Genomic DNA, 25,365 nt, shown 5'->3' on the forward strand with positions numbered 1-25,365 from the left:
GTGTTTTACTGCCCAATAGGACAGTCTAATCCAGGGACAGCTCCCAGGGTCTGCTCTTACTCACAGTGTGTGTGTGTGTGTGTGTGTGTGTGTGTGTGTGTGTGTGTGTGTGTGTGTGTGTGTGTGTGTGTGTGTGTGTGTGTGTGTGTGTGTGTGTGTGTGTGTGTGTGTGTGTGTGTGTGTGTGTGTGTGTACTTCAGAGCCGTGTTTCCCCAAAACATCTCACTACTGAGCTCCATGCTAAGCCAGCGGGGCACAAGGGGATCAAAGTCCTAAGAAGATTTTGGAAATATGAGACCAGATCTGGCTGTTTTGGTGCAGACACTGGTGTAATAGTATGTTCAGAGTCTTGAGTCTTAATGACCAGACACAGGAAGAGGCAAAGCTCTTAGACACGTATATTAAAAAGTATGAATTTGCTGTTGTCGGTGTGACTGCTCCCTCTTTTGTGTTGACACCATAAGTCAATGCTGGATTTACTTTTAAGTCACTTTTCAAGCCAAATTCCAAACATGTTCTGGTTCTTAAACATGATGATTAGCTGTTTTTCTGATGCATTTGTTAGTTATTTAGCAGGATTACGCCAAAGTTACTGAACGTATTGGCATGAAACTTGGTGGAAAGATGTGGTATGGGTCAGGAAAGAACCTGGTCAATTTATGTGCAAATTTGGATCAAACAGCAGATCCAGGAAAAGGGTGTTTTTCTGACACTTTTTGTGAATTTCTTAAAAAGTCATTAATGGATCCTGAGGAAAAAATCGAACTAATTTATGACTGTTTGTAATTTAAGTGGACTGTTTGATTGCGGTGGAGTTATGTGCTCTACTGAGTTCCATTCGAGCTGAACTGAAATTGTGTTTTGGGCCTCACATGTGAACTTGAAATGTGAACATCTGGTTATTTGCCTCATATGATAATTAAATGAATATTTGAGAGTTCTTTGCTATTGGTCGGAGAAAATGAAACCTTTCAGGAAAATCACATTGGGCTCTGGGAAATTACGATGCACATATTTTCTGAGAATCTGCAGACCATTCGATGAATAGAGACACTCATTAGTTCGTTTCCCTGTACAATAAAACTCAATGTGCACTCATAGTATTAGATCCAGGCCTGGTTTAGTTTCGTAGAGTAGATTGTAAAAACAGTACGATGGAGGAAGAGGACTTAAGTGCCGAAGCACTTAACCCCGTTTGTTTTGCTCTAGCGTTCGTGTGTAACATGAGGGGTGGGGGGGGGTTTCAGACAGACGAGCAACAGAGATTAGATTGATTGAGTTACACACGCTACACTTGCGTCCCTGGCCCTCAGTGGCCTAATGGTCTTAGCAGTAGGCGACAAAGTGCTGTTTTGTTCCCACCATTGTGTGGCAGTGAATGGAGCGAGGCGGCAGACGGGCCGCCCCGAGACGGAGCGCACACACAGCAGAGCCCAGATCAGCTACCGTGCCCCGGAGCAGACACACGAGAGTAGTTGTACAACTTGTCTTTTTAGCAGTTGTGTAAAAGTGTTTTGATTCAATCATAATGAAATATTTAAGGTGTTTCTTTCTTTGGGGTTCTGTCTGCGGACGAGCATTTAAATGCAACAGTCTGGTTGTGTTTATTTGACAGGTTGTGGTGTGTGTCACAGCTGTGGTGTTTGGTTTGGCTGTTATTATTTTATTTTGTGATCCCTGTGACCTGAATACACACCTGAGCAAATACAGATGTCACTGCATTAAAAACATCCAGCACCCTGAGGCTGGAGATCTGTCTGTCAGCCGTGTTTTTAACTGATATTATGTCCATCTTCTGCCAGATGTTAACGCATAACATCCGCATAACATTGACTTTTCCCAAAAAGTTGCTTGGAAATACCACTTGAAACTGTTGATGTTTAAATTCAGACTGAAATAAGCAAAAGCAGGCTTCTCATTTCAGACCAGCAACTGTTGTTTATTTCTCTGAAGTGAAAACGGTGGATGCTGTCAACTGGGCTAACTAGCTAATTAAACTAATGCTATTTGCTCCACGAGTTGGTTAAAATGTTGTTGACTTGAATCCCGAAAAAGTTTCTCTTCATATTCACTAGATTACGACATAATGCTGAAAGACAGTAGAAGACATTGAGCCATTTTCAGGCATTTCACATAACCTCTCACATATGATAAAGGCATTCTCGGGTTTGCTCGGGTCAGATTGACATATTTGTTGCCGTCTTCTACGTGTACGGCTCCTCTTTTTCATCCAGGGATATTTATATTCTTTGTTTTTTTTCAGTTTTGCATCTATCTCATGTTAGAAAAGTCATCAACACAACCACATGTTTTCTCACATGGACTCACTCGGACATTTTCCCTACATTTTACTCGAGGGCTGGCAGGAAAAAAGTTCAGCAAAATGTCCGCAGCAACTAAAATTTGCGTTCTCATTTACAGCCGCTCTGGAAAACTTCAGGAAAATGTCTGGACTCCGGTGCATGTCTGATAATATCTTTTGAGTCCTTATCTGGTCTTATTATAAAACTGTGCACCCCCCCTCAGAATGTGGGGAGGGGCTTATTAGCATTCAAAACTACTCATCACAAGAATTACAACATGCTGGCAATAGTCAGTCAGCCACCTTTGATTAAATTTGTCACGTTGACACTTTCTGACTTGAAGAAAAGATGAATCTGTCAGACTGCATGGAACGTTTACCTGAACAACAAGTTTTGTATAAGTGTTAAGTTAAAGATCTGTGAGGTTGATTTATTCTGGTCTAGTCTTGCTCTTTGGACACTAAACATTGCTTCATTTATGAAAAAAATACTTCATGTCCTCACTCAATGCATCTGCAAACATAGCAGGAAACATGATATTCTCGGGTTCATGTGTTTTAAACACACAGAAAGAAAACCCACCTTTTTGCCCCTCGCCGCACCAGCTCGGGGGATAAAGAAAGAAGCACAACAAAAGATGGGAATGGTTTCATATATATTTAGTCAAAGCTCTCCTACCCCTGAAAAAGAAAAACAACCCTCATCCCTCAGTTTTCCCTCTCGTTTTTCTCCGCGCCGCAAAATTACAACGTGCAAATTCATAAACGTATACGCTGTTTTTACACGCTGGAAATAAACACGACGGTCGGGAGGGAATGCTGCTGCAGCGCTGTAGTGGCATCGCAGCCGCATTCTGCGTCGAGGAGTGGGTTTGTTCCCAAGCTATTGTCTGTGTGTCTGTCTGGTTTTACTCAACCACACACTCCCAAACCATGGCCCTGATTACTAGTTTAGAGTTGCACTAACTGCTGTCTGGTCCTTTGGCTAACCTCTGGAGAACCTGGTGGGTGTGTGTGCGATTTTGTGTGTGTGTGTGTGTGTGTGTGTGTGTGTTTGTGGCGTGCCCTGTTCATGCATGTCTATGTTTGTACACTACACAGTGAAAGTATGCGTCTTTATTTGTCTTTGTGTGTTTATCTGTGTCTGTATGTGCTTTTTTCTGACAGGGATCTTTTTGGCCTGTGAGCTTGGGAACATTTTTGGAGGGATTTTTTTCAGGCAAGGTTTTACCATCAATCTGTGATGTCACTTCCCCAAAGAGTCCGATGTGGGGGGGGGTCTGTGGTTCAGGTTAGGTGATGGGGGGGGGGGGGGGGGTGGCAGGACGGCCACATATTCCTAAGAAAAGCTGACTTACTCTGCCATTTTTGCTTAACTATTCACTTTTCTGTGGCTTTTTAGCTTTGAGTGTGTGTGTGTGTTGGCCCGGACGCCCAATAAAACAACCCGTGAATATGATGATGCCACATTGTAGTAAGCTGTTTTCACAAGGATTCACGATTTAGGAATGTGTTACGCTCCTAAGGCGGACACGGATTTTGAGTGTGATTCAGATTGTTGCAAACAACAAAGCTTGAAGTCAGGGGTTTTGCAGCTTCTTGCTGTCTTTCATTCAAGAATCACTTGATTGTGTGTCTTGCTCACTCAGCCTGGGCGTACACACATGCACACACACACACACACACACACACACACACACACACACACACACACACACACACACGCACATGCACTCTACCTTCCTTGTGGTGCATACTTGTGTCAGGTGTGCTCTGTTTTTCCAGTCAGGGTAAAGAGGAATCTGGGCCTGGGTCCAAGCTGACTATCAACAGCACATTGCCAGAGCCCAGGACAAGAAGCAACACATCCACTCAGTCTTTACTCCTCCTCCTTCTCCCTTTTCTTCTCCTCCTCCTCCTCCCCCCCCCGTTTTTCTCTTCTCCTGATCACTGGAGCGTTGACATGCCACAGTTGGGTCTTTTTTTTCTCTCCCCCATTTGTGTGTTTTCTCTCGTCGTCGTTTGTTATTTTTTAATGCATCTTGCTGTCTAGTCCCTCGATTTCCATGCTCATCCCTTCCTATCTCTTGTAACCCTTAAGATTTTTGACCTGCGTTGCCAGATTTGTCAGTGACTTGAGTCAGTGTTTTTGCATGGAGGAGAGGTTGCTGTTTCTTTCCCCGGCCGTAGGGGGTATGTAACCTTATGCATCTGTTTGCCTGTCAGCAGGATTACACAAAAACTACGCAACCGATTTCCATGAAATTCTTTGGAGGCAATAAATGTTGGTGCAGATCCAGGAATTTTGTTTCACTTTCTTTAACATTGAGAGATGGGGCTTTTTTTTTTTTTCCTTGAGTTCTCAGAGAATAATTAATGGATCTTGATGGCAGAAGGTCAGTCAAGTTTGGGGAACGGATATTTATGAGTGTGTGTAATTTGGTGCTGATCCAGATATAAATCAGGATCTAGTGAATTTAAATGTGGTTTCATAGGGGTCCTTGGCGGAGGAATGAAATCTACTGAGTGATATTCTAGTTTTTGGTCTTGTGATCTAGTTCAACAAAACAACAAAGAGGCCACAGCTTTATTAATTAAACGTCTTCGGTATTTATTAGAAATCACTTGGCTCAACCACATAGTTCAAAGCTCAGATTTTTTCGCTTGTGGTGGCTTCGAACTACAGGTGTGTATGTGTGTGTGTCTATCGTGCGCTACTTTGAAAGTTGCGTCCTCAATCAAGACATGAAAGCTTATAACTGATGACTAACCCAGAGATGTATACAAAATGTTCCCCGCGGACCTTTCTCAACCTTAAAACCACAGAGAGTGTGTGTGTGTTGCCTTGTTTCCTTGTGATGTTGCAGTTATTAACAGTTTTATGAGCTTTTACTGACAACATCAATTCAGATTGTTCTGTTTTGTGGAGCAGTGTCTGTGGAAGCACATGTGCCACCACCACCACATGTGTGTGATCTTACACTCTGCGACACTGTACGCGACAATGTCTGGCCCTGTGCTGCTGCTGGGGGAGAGGGGGGAGATAAAAAGGAAAAGCCCTCCCACACAGGCAGATATGAGACTTTAGAAGCTCCATTAGCTCCTCAAAGCCAGCTGCTGGGTTCAGATGGATGTCTGCGCTCTGCTGTTTGATGTCCATTCATCCATAGCCTCACATCTCTGCCTCCGTCTACCAGCTCAGCCCGACGCGGGGCCTCATGGGGCTGCGGAGAGCACAGCTGCTGTAACTGTAGGACAAAGCTGTCTGCTACCGTGCCAGTGCTGCCGCTGCAAACGCCGTAGCACTCGCCTAATTTGTTTGTGCTAGTGTATGGGAGGTAGGCAGGATGATGCCGTTGAGGCGTTTGCTCACAAAACTACTAGATATGTTTCAAGATGTTCTAATCCTTCTCTTTTTTTCATCTCTCCCTGCAGCATCCGTTCTTCCTCCTCCACCTCGTCATCCTCGTCCTCCTCTCCGGGCATCTTTGGGAATGGGCCAGTGCCTTGCCAGGGTGCATCTCTCCACCCGGTGGCGTGGCTGGCGTCGTGTGAGAGTGAGGAGGGCAGCGGCCAGGTCGTAGAGTCCGCCCACCCCTCTCTCCGCTTGGCGTGCTCCCCCACAATTGACCTTTGACCTTCGACTCAGCCGTGACTCCGCCGCGACCCCCGGCCCAGCCATGCCCTTCAGGCTGAAGCCGTGGCGCACGCGGCGCTACAACGTCCTGAGCAAGAACTACTTTGTAACACGGATTCGCCTGCTGGACAGCAACGTAATTGAATGCACTCTGTCGGTGGAGAGCACAGGACAGGAATGTCTGGAGGCGGTGGCCCAAAGGCTGGAGCTACGAGAGGTACGTTTGTTCTCTGACATGTAAAATTGTCAGCTAATTTGTCTGGAAACGTCCGTCAGGAACTTTGGCTCTGTTTTTATGTTTACTTTGGTTAATAGATTATAATGGATTCAAACCAGGCCCCCGTTTTAAATTTATAAGCAAGGGTCATGAGTGATTATCATCAGCATCAGGTGAGATTAGACCTACACCAAGAAGAACACTCACTTTTCACTTCAGCACGTTTATGGATGCATTGTCAGATTGTGCGTGTGTTTGTGCGTGTGATCGCCACGCGTCTCTCCCTCCCTCACCCCATGTATGTCTCCCTGCCCTCTCGTGTCCCTCTCCTGCAGGGTCCTTGTCTGTCTCTAACGAAGCGTGGCTACCTCTGTCCTCTTTTCACCCCAGAAGAAAGAGATATCGCTCATGCCCCTGTCCCTCTTCACCCCTCCTGTCCATTCTCTCTGTCTCACTCTCTGCTTCTCTCATACTCATTCTTCTCATCTTTCTCTTGATTTAAACCTTTTACTTCAAATCATATTTCTTTTCTGTCTGTCATTGCTCGTGACTCGAAAAAGACGTGCAAAGCTTTCCATGGTGTTAATTGTCTGTTTGTGCAGTTGTTTTGTGCGTGAAAGGTACTTTGTTTTACAGATGAGAGGAAGAATGTGAGTGTGTTTGCTGATTGACTTTGATGTGTGTGTGTGTGTGTGTGTGTGTGTGTGTGTGTGTGTGTGTGTGTGTGTGTGTGTGTGTGTGTGTGTGTGTGTGTGTGTGTGTGTGTGTGTGTGTGTGTGCTCACTTGGCTGCTTACAAAGTGAGAGGGAGGGGCGTTGTAGCTGTGCGTCCTAACATAGTGTTGTGGTATTTCCCAGGTGTCAGTGATGTTGTAAATAAGGTTGTGTGACGCTTCAGTCGCAGTCTGCCACATGCATGCACGCTATCTCAGGACTCTATATGTGTGTTTTGTATGTGAACTCGTTTTTTTTTGCCCTTTGAGGACCTTTTCCAGAATAAACACTATCGGGACCAAAGCTCAGTCCTAATGAGGCAGACTTCATTTCAGAGGACCTGGTTAAGTTAGGGGTAAGATGTGAATGTGGTTAGGTTATGTTTTGGCAAGAATTGGTCAGGTTCAAGTTTAGGGACTTTGGTCAGGCTGTCCACAATGAATGGAAGTCCCTGCAGAGTCCTAATAAGGATATCTGCCCAAACCTGTGAACCAGGAATTGACGCAGTAACTCTGCTGCGGAGATCACGTGGTTTTGTTTACAGCACCCCGACACCATCGTCAGCTCCTATCACCACAAACCCTCTTGACTTCTGTGAGGTGGTCTACTACGTGTGTGTCAGCGCTTTTGGTCCAGCAGATATTTGTTTTCTTTTTGTTTTTAAATTTTTGCGTTTGTCGCTCGTTAAAAGCATCATCAACCCCCCCACTCGCTCGCGGTGAATCCATCGGGGGGGGTCCCCTGCTGTGTTCTCACATCAGATTCGAAGAACTTCATACTAGAAGGCCAGGCGGAGTCTGCAGATAGGAGGCTCTCACTTGGACATTTGTGTTCACACATGAGTTCAGTGCATCTCTGAAAGCAGCTTTACTTTCATTATAGTAGAGTCAAACCACACAGAAGCAACAGGTGTGCTTACTTCTTCTGGATACAGATGAGACAGACACACGTACACACACACACACACACACACACACACACACACACACACACACACACACACATACACACACACACAAAGCCATTGAAACGTCATTGTGTTTTTCTAAATTGCATGGTGACGCCTAAAAAAACAAGTTCACCAACCCTCACACCGTATGCAAACATTTTCTGCACAGTATATCACACACAGTGGGGAGAATATGGCAGCAGCGTCATGTTTCACGACCGACTGTCGTTCACAAATTGCAGATGAACTTAGATATATCCCACAGGGCTCTAACCAGTGTCTGTTTTGATGTGATTGAAATATATCAAACTTAATGTGACAGGAAATTATCTCAGCATGTCGTCACCTGCCCCAGTGTTTAGTATTTATAGGCGCCTGCACGGCTGCAGGAACATTAGCTGATCAGAGGCAATAAATCACTATGATCAGTCTAAGTAGGGGTAATGTGTGGCTCAGCATGTTTTACATACGTTTCCTGACACATTAAAAAATGTAAATTTCTCAGTGTTCTTGCCGCTTATTCACCTGAAATGTGCTTTCTAAATGATCATATCTATTCCCAGATGAAATGACAGGCATGAGACTTGGCTTTCGTTTTGATATCGTGAGATAAGGTCATCGCCTTTTCCTTCTCTCTCTAATATTCATGTTTAATAGAGTTATGATGCTGACGTCAAAGGTTTGATCAGCTGCTATGAATCTCCCCTCTGTTCGCCATAATTTGTTCTCAGTGAATTTCTCAACTCCTGAGCCTATTTCTCTCTTTCCCTTCAAATCCCTTATTCCCATCCCAAAACTTTGTCTCTTCCATTTACTGCGATTTCCTTTCTCTGTCCCCTGCTGATTTCCTCCTCTCGCTCCATCATGCTTACCTAAGTCATCATTGCTTTGCTTCAACACCACCCCCTTGACCTTGTGCACCACAATGTCCTTCCCTCTGTCTCTTCCAGACCCATTTCTTCGGGCTGTGGTTCCAGGGAAAGACGCAGACCCCGGCCCAGCGCTGGGTGGAGCTGGAGAAACCTCTAAAGAAGCAGCTGGACAAGTTCGGCAATGAGCCGCTCCTCTTCTTCGGTGTCATGTTCTACGTGCCCAATGTTTCCCGGCTGGAGCAAGAGGCCACAAGGTAAAGACTCTTCAGACACTCGCAAAATGGGTTAGAGGTGGAAACAGCATTTAGAGAGGTGAGGCGGTGCAGATGCAGTTATTATGGAGGGACAGTATGATCTTTGGGTTCTTCACAGAGCAAACTGTTGTGTTGTGCGAATAGATGATCATGCCCATTTGGATTGAGGACATGTATTCTACTTTCTAATATCATAAGGCTTTGTGAATGGAGACAAAGATGCTGACAACTCAGAAACGACTGAAAAGGCAGATTTTTGAGGTTGCACAAGGAGCCATTTCATCACATCATCATGAGACCCATAAAATATAAATTTTCACCAGACTGGAGTTATGTGCAAGGTTGTGTGAGGTTTGTGAGCATGTAGGTCCTCAACAGTGCTTTGAAACACAAAAGATTAATGAAACAATAGGGTCCTTGCGCCTTTAGGTATTGGTGATGACATCAGGACGTAGGCATGTCGTGCAAAATAGTGTTTTTCACCTTCTAAATTGAAACGTGAACCCAAAAGTAACCGGATGAAATGTTGACAGTGTAACAAATACATAAAGGTGGGAAAAGTATAGCTGCTTTCTTTGTGTGAGTAAAGAATCTGCCAGTTCAAATATGTGGAATTGTTCCTTCAACACATCACAACTTCAGAGGGAGTTAGTTATTTTATTTACGTTCTTTGCCTGATTCCTGAACATAACAGAACCTTACTGCCCACAGAGGTCGAGATTTTCCTTTGGCTCCATAAACACAGTCATGGACCTTCTGTGCTTGAGCAATGCGGTGTAGGCTTAACAAACAAGTCATAATTGGCGTGTCTGTGATGAATAAGTGACAGATTGTTTACTGTGTAATGACACTGACTGACGCCATCTTTTAGAAAGAGCGAGGGCAGAAAGAAAAGAAAAGAAAAGAATATAAGTGTGTCCCTGAAATGTTGAAGTATTACTTTGACTTCGGCTTGATGACTGTTTTGACACGGGGTGTTTGAACACAGCTGGTCTCAGACAGGTACATTTACATTAGCAGCAGCAGCAGCCATGTTGTTCTAATATCACAGCGGGAGTCCATATATGTCTGTGAGTGTGTGTGTGAGACAGTGACAATTAGCAGGTTGGCGAATTGGTAAAGGGGCGTCCTGGGGTCAGTGTGTAGTGGACAGTCTGTCATTTCAGGTTCCTTCTCATCCTCTCTCTCTCACACACACACACACACACACACACACACACACACACACACACACACACACACACACACACACACACACACACACACACACACACACACACACACACACACACACACTGTGTCTGCAGACCTCGCACTGAGCTGGTGAATTTGCGGCTTCTGCCTCACTGGATGTGGGAAAGGTCAACTGCAGGTCACAGCTGACATGTTTGTGTATGTGTCTGTGTCAACCATTTACGGTGATACATTTCCCTCAGTACTTTTGAGAGGCAGGACCAGATATGCATTGGAAATAATGGTATTGTGTGTGTGTGTGTGTGTGTGTTTGTGAGGTAGATGGAGAGACTAGAGAGTGTGTGTCTGCAGGTTCGTTATACAGAGGCCAGGATCTGCTCTGGTAAAGGGATGGTATTCCAGGAATCCCCTGCGGGCTTTTATGGTGTGTGTGTGTGTGTGTGTGTGTGTGTGTGTGTGTGTGTGTGTGTGTGTGTGTGTGTGTGTGTGTGTGTGTGTGTGTGTGTGTGTGTGTGTGTGTGTGTGTGTGTGTGTGTGTGTGTGTGTGTGTGTGTGTGTGTGTGTGTGTGTGTGTGTGTGGGGGGGGGTTAAGGGGTTGAAGGGGTTATGATGGGGCAATTTAGGGAACAATGGTCGCCTCATTTTCTCAAGCCCCCTCTCTTTCTCGTACAATCCCTGTACACCGTGAATCCCCTACTCCGTGTTTATCAAGAGCAGATCTCCTCATCACTCAAGTCCCACATTTTTACTCTCCTTCTCCCCGGTCCCCTCATCCTCCTTTTCTTTTCCTCTCCCTCTCCCTCTTTCTTATGTTAGTCAGGAATGTTGGCACAGCCGTCCAGCGTAGGAGGCAGACCACACATTCCTCCCAGCAAAAGTGCTGGGGGTAAAGGGGGGAGGGCGAGGGATGTCTAGTTTACAAAACACACACACACACACACATGCACACACACTTACACTCGCTCACCTCACACACCTCGCACACTCCCCCAGGAATCCTCTCAGAAGCCAGCTGCAGCCCTGTCAGAAGAGTTAGTCACAATACAGCACATTGTAGGAACATACATGGCCCCTGAGGCAAGCTTCTCCAAAAGCCCCTTCTCTTTTTTTCCCTCCTCATGAAGTAGAAAACAAATTTCAGGGCATTTTCTATTACCCATTACCCCCGATGAAGGGGTTTAGCAAATTCAAATATCTTTAAAGGCAATTTTTTCTTGCTCTTATACCATCTGTACTTTCCTTTGAGAGCTCCATCTATCACTGCTGGAAAGACCATAGACACCCGTCCTCTTAAAATGTATGGACTGGTTCTCCGTCGTTGTTTTTTCTGCACAGCTGGTCTCATGAAGGGGGGAGGGCAGGACTCGGAAGAAAGGATGACAGAGGAAAAGTGGGGGCGGAGAAAGTAAAACGTTTGGCTTTGGGTTCGTACTTTGTTATTTATGTGGTCTGAGGTCGCCGGCCATATGTGCATTTTCTGGAACGAATACATATTTATTTGTCCTCGTAGAAAAAAAGTATATGTTTATGCTTGATTGTTAAAAACAGAGAAGGAGTGAGTGGATTAGGTTTTTGTGGCCGTTTTGTTTTAGTTTCACGAAACCCAAACGGAGTAAAAAGTAAAAAATTACACCCTACCTTCAAAATGTACTGTATATAGTTAAATAGTTTGAATGCATTTACACATTATTAAATTTTATACAGTAAACCAGTGTTATTTCTAATATTATTTATCATTGGATCTATATGAACTGCATAAGAGTTATATTATTTCCCAATTTTTCCATTTAATTTTACAAACATATCATCGGAAATTAATAAAAAATAACATTCTATCACATATTAACAGAGGTTTTCAAATCATTCAAATTGTATTGCCAGAAACCAGAGAGACATTTCACTCTGTCTGGGAGCAAATGACATTTACTGAGAACATAATGCGAGTTTTACATTGTGGTCACGTCTTTTTGAAGTTCAGAGTTTGACTGATGTGTAACCTGATCCTGGATCTCTCTCTCCTCCCGTCCATCCATTCATTCATCTGTTTCTCCTTCGCTCTCTTCCTCCCCACATGCAGCTGTGTAAATCAACCCAGAGCCGGGGATTTAAAATCCGTACGCGTATGTCTGCCCCCCCACTGTGGTTACGTCTTCACACCGATAATCCAACTATCGCGCAATTGAAGTGGTAATGCAAGAAAGCTGGAGCTGTGTAAACACTGTACTCGAGTCGTGTTAATGCAGTTACGCTCATGGTCATAACCTCAGTATGATGAAATATGTCGATTTGTCCATGCAGTCAGATTATTAAACTGTAAACACAGTAATCAGAGGAAGAGAGTTAGTTTTTCCCAACATTATTAACGCAACATCTAATCTTCCTACAGCACAGTTATCAATTGTGCAGCTGCAAATATGATTTATTTGGTTTATGAACAGTCAGATAATAGCAAACAAATGCACATCATGACAACAGCCGATTGATAGTCTTAACTCCAGAGAAAGTACATTTCCTATACTTTGCTGTGATCCCTTGATATTGCAGAAGCTGGAACCAGCTTGAAAAACAATGACAATTACAAAGTGATTCAATAACCCATAATCATTTAATTATATACCTATTGCTTCTTAGTTCTAATCAAGCAGTGTGTGTTTCTCAGTGTAAATATCTCCACTGTGTTACCATAGCAATATTTATGCCAAGATGGCCACGAGGGAATGGCAGCAAAGAGCCAAACTTGAAATTGAATAATGGAGAGAAACTACAGATGTTGCAACATGGGGCTGTGTGTTTTATAGGTCATTTCATATCCAGATGTTTAGTATTGTTACTTGTTAATCAAACTTTTACAGGAGTGTGTGTGTGTGTGTGTGTGTGTGTGTGTGTGTGTGTGTGTGTGTGTGTGTGTGTGTGTGTGTGTGTGTGTGTGTGTGTGTGTGTGTGTGTGTGTGTGTGTGTGTGTGTGTGTGTGTGTGTGTGTGTGTGTCAGACGAGACGGCTGCACAGTGATTGACCTCTGGCTGCTCCTTGTACTAATTCCAAATAATACTGACCGTATCTTACTGGCTTTTTTATTAGATATCCTGTTCTGCTTTAAATTTTCTTTTCTGTGAATCACCAGAAGGTGAGGTGTGTAGTGTGTGTGGCTGAAACCTTCTGTTCCTTCTGACTCACTGATATGAAGGAGGAGCAAAGTGGCCAAGAGAGAGAAAGTGAGGAACCTAAACAGAGAGCTGTTGACCAGAGCGAGGCCAGCTGGCCCCAGCAGCCCCCAAGGCTAACAGCCCCAACAGCCTTGAAATCCTAGCTTTGTTCGGCTAGTTATCACACACACACACACACACACACACACACACACACACACACACACACACACACACACACACACACACACACACACACACACACACACACACACACACAGCTGTACTCTGTTGTGCCCCTTGCTGATTCAACACATTTCAAAGTGAAATCCTCCTGCCCTCCCACACAAGCCGTCTGCACCCATCCCGGGGCTGAGGGGGCAGTCAGGGTCACACCACTGCATAGATGGTTGGTGCGCAGGGGGTGGGTGGGTTCAGGCATATGTTGCGCACACATACACACATTCATGTCATGCGTGCACACATGCTCGCAGGATTGTTGTCCGGGCTACTCGGACATCTGGCAGCGTGTCTTGAGCGAGGCTCGAACATGCGTGGGCATATAAAGGGCTCTTTGTGCCTGTGTGGCTGCCTGGAGTGCCAGCAGAGCCCTCTGCCATGGTGGAAGTCACAAGTAACTCCAAGTGAGGAGAGCTGTGCCTCATGTCTGTGTATGTATGTTCACCTGTTATTACTGCATGACGTCATTCAGACACACATGCCAGACATACAGCACACGCCAGGTGTGTGCGGCTGTAGAGACGTCTTTGTGCATAGTGCATGTATTAGTATGTTTGGCAGGAGACATAATAAATCAAATTATTTGCTTCCTTGAAGCTCGTGCATTTCATACAACTTTCCACTTAACATATGTAACATCTTCGAAACTAACGGTCTTCATATTGGAACAATGCTTGGGTCACAATTCAGATTGTAATGTACCATATTAGCGTAAAATCATCAACAGGATTGTTTTTACCTAAATATTGACTTATGAACTTGTAATGAGTGGTTTGCAGTTTGTAGATTTCCTCCGTGGGTTGACCCCTGTCTATGTTGTTTTTAAGCCTGATGCATTATTCAAGGCTTGACTTGACTCATTCAGGGTTTTTCCCAAACTAAACACCTTCAGCCCAGCAACAAACTAATTTAACCACAACTGCATCTAACCAGAAGTTCTGTATGTGGTCAAACTATTTATACACAGGACAAATATATAAGCTGTTATCCAGTAAGAGGCACGGACAAAGGAAATACATGGACACAATAAATTACAACAACAGTTTGCTGTTCAGTGTCAGGCCTCAAATATAATGTGGTGTACAAAAATGTATAGTTACACAGTGTACCTTTTATTTCCACAGATAATGGCATCAATGGTTTGAAAAAGAAGTTATATTCTGTAATTACCACTCATTTTAACTGCATTAACATGACATAATATTAACCGTCGTGCTCTCCAAGACCCTTTTGATGACCTTTGAGCCAATGAACCCAATTTATCATGATATAGATTACACATATAGACAAAACAGAGGAGACGGTTCATTGAGATTAAATTGGTGACCAAGGAAAGTGTTCTTTTTTTAAGAACATCCTAAAATGTCCTCCACAACAGCAGACATGCTTATATATACAATATATTAATATACTGATATTAACAGATTAGGACAATACTTTAAATAGGACACTGCCATGTAAACAGGATTTTCTGATTACCTTAACCTGAATAAGGTCGTACTTTACCTTATTTGCATTATGTAGATATGTATAAGTCTTAATCCACTTATAACGTTTCACTGGAGTTTACACAGCATGTTGCGACATTAACTTATACAGTCAACATTTGGCTGATAACGCAGGTCCTGGGTTCGAGTGTAAACAAGTAGAATGTAATGTTGACTTGAGTCATAATCAAGACTATGCTCTGCAACATGTAGAAGGGAATATGAATGGAATATTCTATTAGCAGTTTATGTATTGGTAGTATTGTGCAGAATAAGGTCTATAGTTGTAATATTGCTGTCCATGTAAAACTAGGAGTCATTACTTCCAACCTGTAGTTCTCAGCACAGTTTGATAGGACATGAGATGATGAACAGGGGGAGAAAACATGAAGCACATTTAAATGTTTCTGGTTTTCTTATAACTTTTCCATTTTTGTTGTGAATTCCGGGATAATTTTACCCCTCATCTCTTCTTTGAACTGGTCACAACCTTTGGAGAAATAACACTTTTACTCTGGGGTCACAAGTAGACACATTTTCGTATTAAAGGTCAAAAGCCAAAATAGTTGGGAACCACAGTTCTATAAAATGTTTAGGGCTGTTTGGTGTAATTTGGGCTCTGACATGAGGCTACAACGAAGCATATTTTCTTTTGCCTTTCACTTGTTCATAGTTATTTCAACAGTTTACGGTCAGCCTCCTCACCGCTGGCCTCACATACGTATAAACACCATCATGTTGTTACCGTTGAACCTCAGAATGAGAACCAACCACGGTCGACCTCAACATTTCCCCAGACCCCATATGGAGAGTGCTGGGAAAACATGGAGAGTTTGTAAAAACAAAGTCCACAATCATTCGAAGAGTTTTGTGTCCCGCGAGACTCCTCCCCCCCAGACCGCATCAGGCCCCGCCTCCCCTCCGCGGCAGCCGCGGTGGTTGGGGTTGGCTAATTAGAGGGTTGCCACGGGAACGGAATGGCAACTCAGCCAACGGGTGTAATGACAGGGTGAGGGAGGAGGGCGGGGTCAGATTATAGGCCCAAGGGTACGCTGAGATGAGCTCAAAAAAGAAAAGGAGAAGAAGAAGAAGAGGTGGGGGAGAGGGGGAGAAAATGTGAAAGAGAATGTGAAACATGAAAGATGTGAGGTGGTAACGGAGGGAGAGAAACTGTGGAACTACGAGGATACATGGGGAGTTTGAGGCGTGAGGAAGATGAGTGAATGACGAAGCATTTATAGTTCAGTCAGCTCCTCATAGAAGTTTGTGTTCTCTCGCATGGACTGTCCCATGTACGCCTTCACTCGTAACTCCTGAAGACTGTGTGTGTGTGTGGACGTTAGAAAAGGTGTCTCACAGCCCACATTGGAAAGACTCAGTCTGTGCTCACCATGGCAACAAACAGGAAACGTTGCACGGGTTTTTATGCAGCTGAGCCCGGTCACCCTGACAGTCCTCTCTTTCCTCTTGTGTGGCCACTCCATTCTTAAAAAGACAAACATCCAGTTGGACCACGGCTAAAAGTGGACAAAAGGAGCTGAGCGACTTAATGAGCGCGTGGTATTTCAGCCTCCTGGTTTTGGGACTTACTCGGTACCGCATCTTGTGAAGGCTGCAAGTGGGACTCAGCAAACTGAGCAATGTCATCGTATCGGCTTACGCTTGGCAAAACCAACTCTGCCCAAAACCACAGGGCACAAAGTCCCAGTTTGCTGCAAATTGGCACCACAATTAGATTTCTCCTCTTTTGTCCAGCTGCTGTTGTCCCTTCTCAAGATTGAAATCAGTCCTTATTTGCATCAGCTCCGTGTGTCATGCTTTGCTCTTGGCTGAAAATTTACAGACCTATTAAATAATTTTGTTTAGCCTCTACTGGTATATGTTTGGCATTCCTCTCAAGTCAAAAATGAGTCACTGGTATTTCAAATGGAGGTGATTCACTCATTCCTCACTTGGATTCTGAAAGCGGCTTCTCTGGCATTGTTGTTACCGGCTAATGCTGTTGCCAATACGGTCTTGACGCACTCTTTCTGTTGCACAAACCCAGAGCAGAAGAACACGTCTCTCTGTGTCTCAGTAGATGTCTGCAATCCCTCTGTTTCTAATATGCGATGCCTTGAGCACAACTCTTCTTATTTTCTTTGGTGAAACGTGTTGAACTGAGACCCGTCATGTTTTCCAGCTCCGTTTAACATAATTGGTGTTCAGAGACTGTGGCGAGTTGGAAAAATAACATTGACCACCAGGCGATTCCTGGTGAGTTCGTGAAAGCCAATAAGATTCTACCACCCACATAGTCAGACCTTCTGTAGAGGCTGTGGTATGCACTCTGATACGTAAAAACAAGACTTACTGTACAGCAGCACATTGAGATAAATTCCAACATCAGCATGTTAACATTCCCACTATGACAATGTGAACATGCTAATGTTTTGCAGGAATTTCTTACCATTTGTTACATGCTTTCATTCTCTACCTGCTAACCTGCAAGAGTTGTGCAGGTATTTGGTTTAAACCCAAAGTATTGGGGCAAAAAAACCTTGACCCAAGAATCTTTAGAGTGGGAAGGTCAGGGGGTAACCAAAGTCTTCAGGATTCACCATCTAGGGACCAGGAATGTCTGTACAAAATCTCCACACAGGGACATTGCAACAAGGTAACCAAAGCAGCTAAATTACCTGAGGCCCTGAGCTGTGAAGGGGCCCACGAAAATGGCTGATTACATTAGTCCACAGCAACGACAATTTTGTGAGAATCCATAGACTGTATGTAACGATAAGAGAAGGAGGAGATGCGTCATCCAACTTTATACACTGTAAACCGCCTTATATATATATATGATACAGCCATGTCCCTTTTGCCTGGGGCCCCCAAATGTTCCCGGTCTTGTCTCAACAACACCAATGCCGGACTTAGCTTCTCATCTGAATAATGCTTTCTTTCTTTCTAGGTACCAGTATTACCTACAGGTGAAGAAGGAGCTTTTGGATGGACGTCTCCACTGCACAGTAGAGCAGGGGATCAGACTAGCAGGCCTAGCAGTACAAGGTAAAACACACACACGCTTGAACAAACATCTCATGTGGATAATCTACCAGAGGGAGACAGACAGAACAAGAGAGAAGGACTGAGCACAAACTCGCACTTTCTCAGGTCATCTTGACTTCACTACCTAATATGGCTGCATACCGCTGGGAGAGCCCAGTCCACTTGAGTTCCTATGGTATCAGTCTTAACACACACACACACAACCTCACTCCATCTTCTTGTTCCTGGGTGCTGTCTGTGTCTCGGGGGAATGTAAACAGACAGTTAGCTTATCATTAGCTCCAAGGTTGGCCTCAGTAGCATCAGGACTCTTATCTGTCAGGAGAGGAAGGATCTGCTGCACCTCCTCTTGTCCGACAAACAGCAGAACAGTACTTAGGATGTACTTACAGGCCCTATCGGGAGGAGTGGAGATGGAAAGGCTGTTTTATTTGTAATGCTACACAGCAGAGTAGTTCCAAGGAATGAGGAACAAATCTGGGATTGATTAGTTTGCTAGTTAAGCAAGTTGCTTCTGATGACACTGTATTAGACTATTTAACAAAGTGAAAATAAACATCACTTTTATCCCTGTAATGTGGAAAATGTGCACCTATGGATTCATGTACTACTCTGGGGTCTCCGCTCAGAGAAGAAGTTCCGACTTTGATGTGTTCATATGCTTTGAAGTCAGACTGTGGAAAAAAACAGGGATGCCGTAAAATGATTTGATGTGTTTAGCGTGTTTTTACAACACCTTGACACCTCTTGCATAATAGGGATGAGCAAAGAGAAAACATCAGGTGTGACAGACATATTCATAATTTAACACATACGCACGTTATTCATAAAAACGCCGGTATTGGCTAAAATACAAACTTGTGAGAGATGTACAGTAAATTAAGTTCACAGTAAGCAACTACAGCTGATTGTAAAATTGTGTTAACTGGTTTATAAGTAACGATATATTCAGATCATAGCACCATATTCAATGTGTGTGTGTGTGTGTGTGTGTGTGTGTGTTTGTGTGACTTTCAGCTGACTTTGGAGACTTCACTCAGTTCATGTCTCAGGACTTCCTCAGGGAGTACGTGCTCTTCCCAGTGGTGAGTCCTTAAATCTTCACTGTCCAAGTGGGTTGTGCATGTGAATGTGCCTGTGTGTGTGTGTGTGTGTGTGTGCATTGCCCTGAATACCATCTTTTGTCACCTGTCCCCTTGTGTCAAACAAATGTTTAAAGAAACACAATTTTACGATGTTCAATTAGTCACTTGTATGCAGAACAGTTTGAAATGGTGTTTGAGGAAGAGATTCAATTATGGATTGTTTTAATTTCTCATTAATACTCAACAGCTAACATTTCCCTCACCTTGCCATGTTTTTATCTCCCATCACCTGTTGCTTCTCCCTTCCCTTTCTCCTCGTCCCTCTCTGTCCCACTTGCCGCTGCCGTCTCCCTCCTCTCAGAACTGGCCTAATGGAGACGAGGTGCTCGAGGAGTGGACCCAGAAAGTTGCCGAGGAGCACAAGAGTCACTGGTACCGTCAGCTTCATCTTCTCCAGTTTGTACACAAGGAAAAGATTCCGAGACGTTGACATTCCTGTATCTGTCTGTGCTTTCCAGTCGAATGCAGGCCGCTCAAGCAGAGCTGCTGTACATCAAGGAGGTGGAGAAGCTGGACGGCTTTGGCCAGGAGAGCTTCGCTGCTAAGGTAGATAATTGAAATCTCCCCCCGACCTCCTTCACTGACACATACACATGCACATCTCCTGAGCAGCCAGTTTGTTGACAGTGAGAAGACTTTGAATTCATTCCTCTCCCACAGGACAACTACACCAACGATATCTTCATCGGCGTCTCCTTCATCGGGGTGTTTGTCAAACACAGAAACGGCAGATCCATCATGCTCCACAAGTAAGTCACCCCTTCTTATTCATCTATTTCGTGGATTTGTTATATTGAGTGAGTAGTGAAAATACATTTAAATGAATTTGCAAGAAAATGAAATATTTTGTGTGGGAAAATTCAATCCTTGTGTGAATATTGTGTGCGTGTGTGTTTGTGCGACAGGTGGAAGGACATTGGTACCATTGCGCACAACAAGTCAGCCATCACAGTGGAGATAACAAGCAAAGACGACACCATCATTTTTCACATGGTGAGTGTTGTGTCTGACTCAAGTCTCAGCACATACACACACATACACTTTGAAGGTTTCTAGTGGGAAGTGCAACAAAAAAAACCACACAAACATTCCCACAATGCATTCCCAGATATCCCTGCACAGAGATAACAACAGGGGCCAATGTGGTCTCGACCATCTATAAATACTGCGTTAATTTGACATATCAGTGTTTTCCTTTCTGTGTGTTTGTATCTGCAGGAGGATATGGAAATGGCCAAGTACATCTCCCGTCTCTTCACGGCCAGACACAAATTCTACAAACAGAACAAGATCTGTGCGGAGTGAGTCTCGAGGCCGACTGAAGGCCGCTACAAACATTTAAATCCGGTTTTTATCTGCCTTTTATATTTTCCAGTCGAGTTCACCAACCTTTTGAGGGTTATATAAAAAAATGTAACACAAAAAAACTGATTGTGTAACGATGCAGAGTTCACGGTGCTTTTCTTTTGTGATTCATCATCTTTCTTTCTCTGCAGGCCCACTCACTCACCTGCACCAATCCGGAGGAGACCCACCTGGACCCACCGCCTCTCTCTGGTACCGTCAGAAGCATTTTCTCTTTTTAATGTCACTGGTTTTTTGCTCAGTGTTTCGTCGCAGCCCTGTTTATTTTTATTATTGCCTTCTGGCCTGTGTAAATGAGCCAGGAGCCAGGAGACAGAGAGGGAAGACAGAAGCAGCCGTGGTTTACAGATCTGACCCCGCTCTCCCACTCAGGCCAGCTCTTAATTGTGCTGCGGAGCCTCGGTTTTAAACATGCTCTGCTGGTGTGGTGGGTGTTGCTGGAAAGTTTGCAAGGGTGTTGCTCGGGCTCATTTCCGCTGCGACAATGAAGGCAGTGATTTGCGAGTCTCCTTTCCCCGCTGGCCAGACAATGGCTACGCTAAATGTGGCACAATAGCTGCTCAGTCAGTCCAGTCAAGTCCTCAGATGTCTCTGTAGTGAGAAGCGCAGGCATCGGCGTTTGACAGCTCCACGGCCTCAGAGGAGGTCTGAGTCAGTCATTATCACCTGTTGTGGTAATGACTTGTGGTAAAGTAATGGCTTTGCTTAGTAATGCAAAGAAAGTTCGTAAGTTAATTTAGAGTCTGTTTTGACATTTGTGGATAATTATAAAAAATATAACTTGATGTATACGGAGAATTGCAATTAATTACCTCTTCTTAACCGTGTTGCATTCAATGTGTTTCTTTATTCAGTCGCGGCCCCAGTCCTGTAACTTCCAGTCTATGCATTCCCAGTATGGAGAGCATTATCAGGACCCACAGAGCTCGCAAGGTATGTGTATAAAACACACACACACACACACACACACACACACACACACACACACACACACACACACACACACACACACACACACGGACACACACACGGACAACAACAAACGCATTTAGCGCAAGTTTCCACCCCTCCAGCCCACTGCTTTAACCACACTGGGATTTATGATTTCTGCCTCCCTCATAATAACCAAAGCATCTCAATGGAGCTAATTGTGCCCTTCCCATCCGGCGTGTGACTCACGACCAATTGCATTTTTCAAACAATTGCCCCAACCAATTAGAGCCGCAACGTTAGTAGTGCCGAGCGGTGACCTCATTTACGCCTCGCTCTTTCATTAACTTGTTCACACACTCAGTCCGCCTCATAATCCGAAAAGCGTTCTGTCATGCCTGACAGTAAAAAACAGAGCGTGTGTGGAAAAAAAAAACATTCTGGGTGTTGCTACTATGCGAGGGTGTGAGATCATTTCTGGAGTGTGACCTCAGGCATCACACACTGTCTGCGTGGACGGAGATTGTGTGCGCCTGCCGGTTTGTGGGCTTGAGACCGTTCACACGAGATGAGAGAACGTTCCATTGTCAAATAAAGACATGCTCTGTCTCCTTCATTATTGTGGGAAGAACATCCTCCAAATCTATACTGTTCCCACTGGTAGGAAATATTCAGAATATTTTTCTATGTTAGTTTGTGCTTCTGTGCAGCCAGAAACCAACAATGATGATTTTTGAGATATGGCTGTAATTCTCTCAATCAGCTCTTGAACTGGTGACTGAGAAAGGCATTTTTTTCATTAAATGTATTCACTTTTCTGAGTTTATCATGTTTCATGTTCTGCACTGGCTTCATTTCAAGGAATACTGGAGAAACTGATTTGGTGCATTAAAAATCATAAAAAAGCACCACAGTTTATTTTTCATTACTCTCTTTATTCAAACGTCCTTTCTCTTGTGCTTTTTAGACAGCATCTTCCATGATGAACCCTACTACAAGTCAGAAACGAGTCTGGACCGCTGCCCCTCGGACTATCCTTTCCGAAATGGTACCGTGCCCAATGGAAGCATGTACAGCAGCCCCAGCCTGAGCTCCCTCAACCACTCCCAAACCTTCGTCCCACCCTCGCCGATCTCCTCCAACCTCAGCATCCCCGGCAGTGAGCTTATGCGCCCTGACTACATCCCAAGCCACCGCCACAGCGCCATCATTGCTCCGTCCTACCGGCCCACGCCTGAGTACGATGCCGTCATGAGGCAGAAGCGGCGCATGCTCCCCGCGCACCACGATCTCCACAGCCAGTCGCTGCGCAGTTTGAACATCAGTAACGCCTGTGCTTACCGCCAGCCTGAAGCTCTGGTGTACAGCCAGCCAGAGATGAGGGAGAGGGGCCCCTATCATGGCCTGGGGCCCAGCCCTGGACCTTACACACCACAGGTAGAGCTGGATTGAATAAATTGTTCTACTCTTTGATTTTTGGGTTTCTTGCTCTTGTCTAAATTTCTGTTATTTTTCTCCATCTTGCAGATCAGCTACAGTAAGCCAGTGTCCCATGGCCCTCATCAGGGAGGACCAGCCAACAGCCAGGGCCCCTGTCACTCACCCTGTGTCAACGGTGGTGGAGGCGGCGGTGTAGGAACCTCCATCTCTCACACTGTCAGCACACCTGAGTTGGCAAACACCAAACAACAGGGCACCAATGCGGGAAGCTATGCAGCTACTGCCAACATGCTGAGAAACCACATGTCGCGACCTCCTCCACCTTACCCCTCCAGCTCCTTCCGCCCGGCCACCAGTACACCGGACCTCGCCAGCCACCGCCACCGCTGCATCGGGGGCAGCAGTCCGGAGCTGGTCACCCGCATGGTGCAGCTGTCGGTCAAGACCTTTCAGCCGGACAGCTCAGCTGTTGTGCACCAGTCCCTTCAGGAGGTCAGCGAACCGTTGACTGCAGCTGCTAAGCACCGCTCCACCCTGGGCAAGAGACACAGTATGGAGGTGATCAGCAGCATGAGAGGAGGAGGGATGGAGGGCTTGGTGATGAAAGGCATGAATGCTCCGCTTCATCGGAGGAATACTCTCAGAGAACATGTGATGCCGCCTCAGCCCCAATCAATGCCCCAGCCCCAAACCCCTCAGCAACAACCGCAGCCCCAGCCTCCACCTCCGCAGACAAAGGAGGTGCCCAAGCAGATACCTGCCCAGAAAGCACACGAGGCTGCTGCAGCACCACCTGCAGCGGTGGCCTACCAGCATCAAAAGACTCTTTCTAATGCTACCATGCTTATACATAGTAGTGAGAGCGAAGAAGAGGAGGAGGAGGAAGAAGAGAGGCCTGAGCTGGACGTTCAAATCCCAGGCCTGAACGAGGACATCAGCATCAGCGCTCAGCTCCAGGCAGCTCTGGCCAAACTGCCCAACAAACCCCCTCCAGAGTACCCGGGTCCCCCCAGACCTCCCAGCAACGCTCAGATCCGCAACCACTCCCACAACCACACTCACCACCACAATCAAGGACCACAGAGCAACCAGGGAGCAATGGACCCAAACCATGCCCAGGGCCGAGCATTCAAACCTGGGCCGAGCCAGGGCGGCGGCGGTGGTGGTCCTGGAGGAGGCTGTGTTGCAGGTGCTGGTGGGACACTGACCCGAGGGGACCAGGGTGGGGTGAACGGAGGTGTTTTAGGTCCATCCATCTCTGAGCCGGACCTGACCAGTGTGAAGGAGCGGGTTAGGAAGGAGCCCGTCAAAGAGAGGCCGGTGTCAGAGATGTTCTCCCTGGAAGACAGCATCGTGGAGAGGGAAATCGCTCAGAGGGTAAGAACATCATTCGCTAATTCGACTATTGTAAATATTTGGAAAACCTCTAAATTCATAGTTTAATTTGTGCCAACGTGGATTTTAACAATTTATGTTATTTATTATTTATAAAATGGCAAATGGATTACTCAGAAAATGATATACATATCGATACATATCAAATCTAGAGATATATATAAAATGAATTGAAGATAAATAGTAAAATAACCCAACATACTGGTGGTACGCTGAAATGTTGCAGTCTGTTGTTTGCGTGCTAATTTCATGGCTCCTGATTAGCAGTAATCCAGGGTTCAGCACCTGAGAGGGTAGCACTCGGCTCTCAGTCTCCCCATGCAGCTAAAACCCTCATAAATCCCTCAGATTACTCTTTGGGTTGGTGCACTTGTGTAGGTTTGTTAAAGGAGCAAACATTTGATGCAGCAGCACAGTCCAGGTACGAGTTCAAATCATCCGTCTCACTTCTGGTTACGATAAATCTCTCTGCTCAATCCAAAACTCCACAGCTAACATCTCTCATTCCTACCAAGTGGTTTTTCTCATGTACATATAGAGGGTACTCCTGGTGACACCCAAGCTGTTGTTTTGACTGTCCCACAGGGAGTGAGGGAGGTGGAGGAGAGGGGCAGGGTGGAGCTGTCCTGGAGGTTTAATAGCATTGTGGATTAGGAGAGGTAATCCTCAGAGCAAGGAGGGGACTGTGCAATCTGGGTCAGAGTTTGGTAGACGGGGAACGAGTCAGGGTGACAGAGGGACAGTGTGTAAAGACACCGAGGCTGAGGAGGTAGGAAGGAAAAGAACGAAGGGAGGAAAGAATGAAAAATGAGGGAGGACAAAGGAAGGATGGAAGGGAAAGTTGGAGGCAGTGAGAAAGAGGACGGGGCTTCACCTTTCGACAGAATACAAGGGGATTGGTGCAGCCTGGTTTAGCCTTCAAACAGAACACACACACACACACACACACACACACACACACACACACACACACACACACACACACACACACACACACACACACATTGTAATGCACACGTGCACATGCACGTCAA

At 45.2% G+C, this 25,365-nt stretch overlaps 1 protein-coding gene across 1 annotated transcript in view; it reads left to right on the forward strand.

The window, feature by feature from the left end:
• Window positions 1–25,365, forward strand: part of LOC117758265 (tyrosine-protein phosphatase non-receptor type 14-like) — a 38,497-nt gene that overhangs the window by 6,774 nt on the left and 6,358 nt on the right. Inside the window, exons 2-14 of the mRNA XM_034579800.1 lie at window positions 5,738–6,156; window positions 8,769–8,944; window positions 17,959–18,056; window positions 19,074–19,141; window positions 19,503–19,573; window positions 19,660–19,747; window positions 19,862–19,950; window positions 20,107–20,194; window positions 20,420–20,502; window positions 20,698–20,758; window positions 21,421–21,499; window positions 22,464–22,933; window positions 23,024–24,313. Of these exons, the coding sequence (XP_034435691.1) occupies window positions 5,983–6,156; window positions 8,769–8,944; window positions 17,959–18,056; window positions 19,074–19,141; window positions 19,503–19,573; window positions 19,660–19,747; window positions 19,862–19,950; window positions 20,107–20,194; window positions 20,420–20,502; window positions 20,698–20,758; window positions 21,421–21,499; window positions 22,464–22,933; window positions 23,024–24,313 (2,835 nt within the window). The 5' untranslated portion in view covers window positions 5,738–5,982. The remainder of the gene's footprint in view (window positions 1–5,737; window positions 6,157–8,768; window positions 8,945–17,958; window positions 18,057–19,073; window positions 19,142–19,502; window positions 19,574–19,659; window positions 19,748–19,861; window positions 19,951–20,106; window positions 20,195–20,419; window positions 20,503–20,697; window positions 20,759–21,420; window positions 21,500–22,463; window positions 22,934–23,023; window positions 24,314–25,365) is intronic.

This window comes from Hippoglossus hippoglossus, chromosome 24, assembly GCF_009819705.1.
Source record: "Hippoglossus hippoglossus isolate fHipHip1 chromosome 24, fHipHip1.pri, whole genome shotgun sequence".
NCBI classification, from domain to species: domain Eukaryota; kingdom Metazoa; phylum Chordata; class Actinopteri; order Pleuronectiformes; family Pleuronectidae; genus Hippoglossus; species Hippoglossus hippoglossus.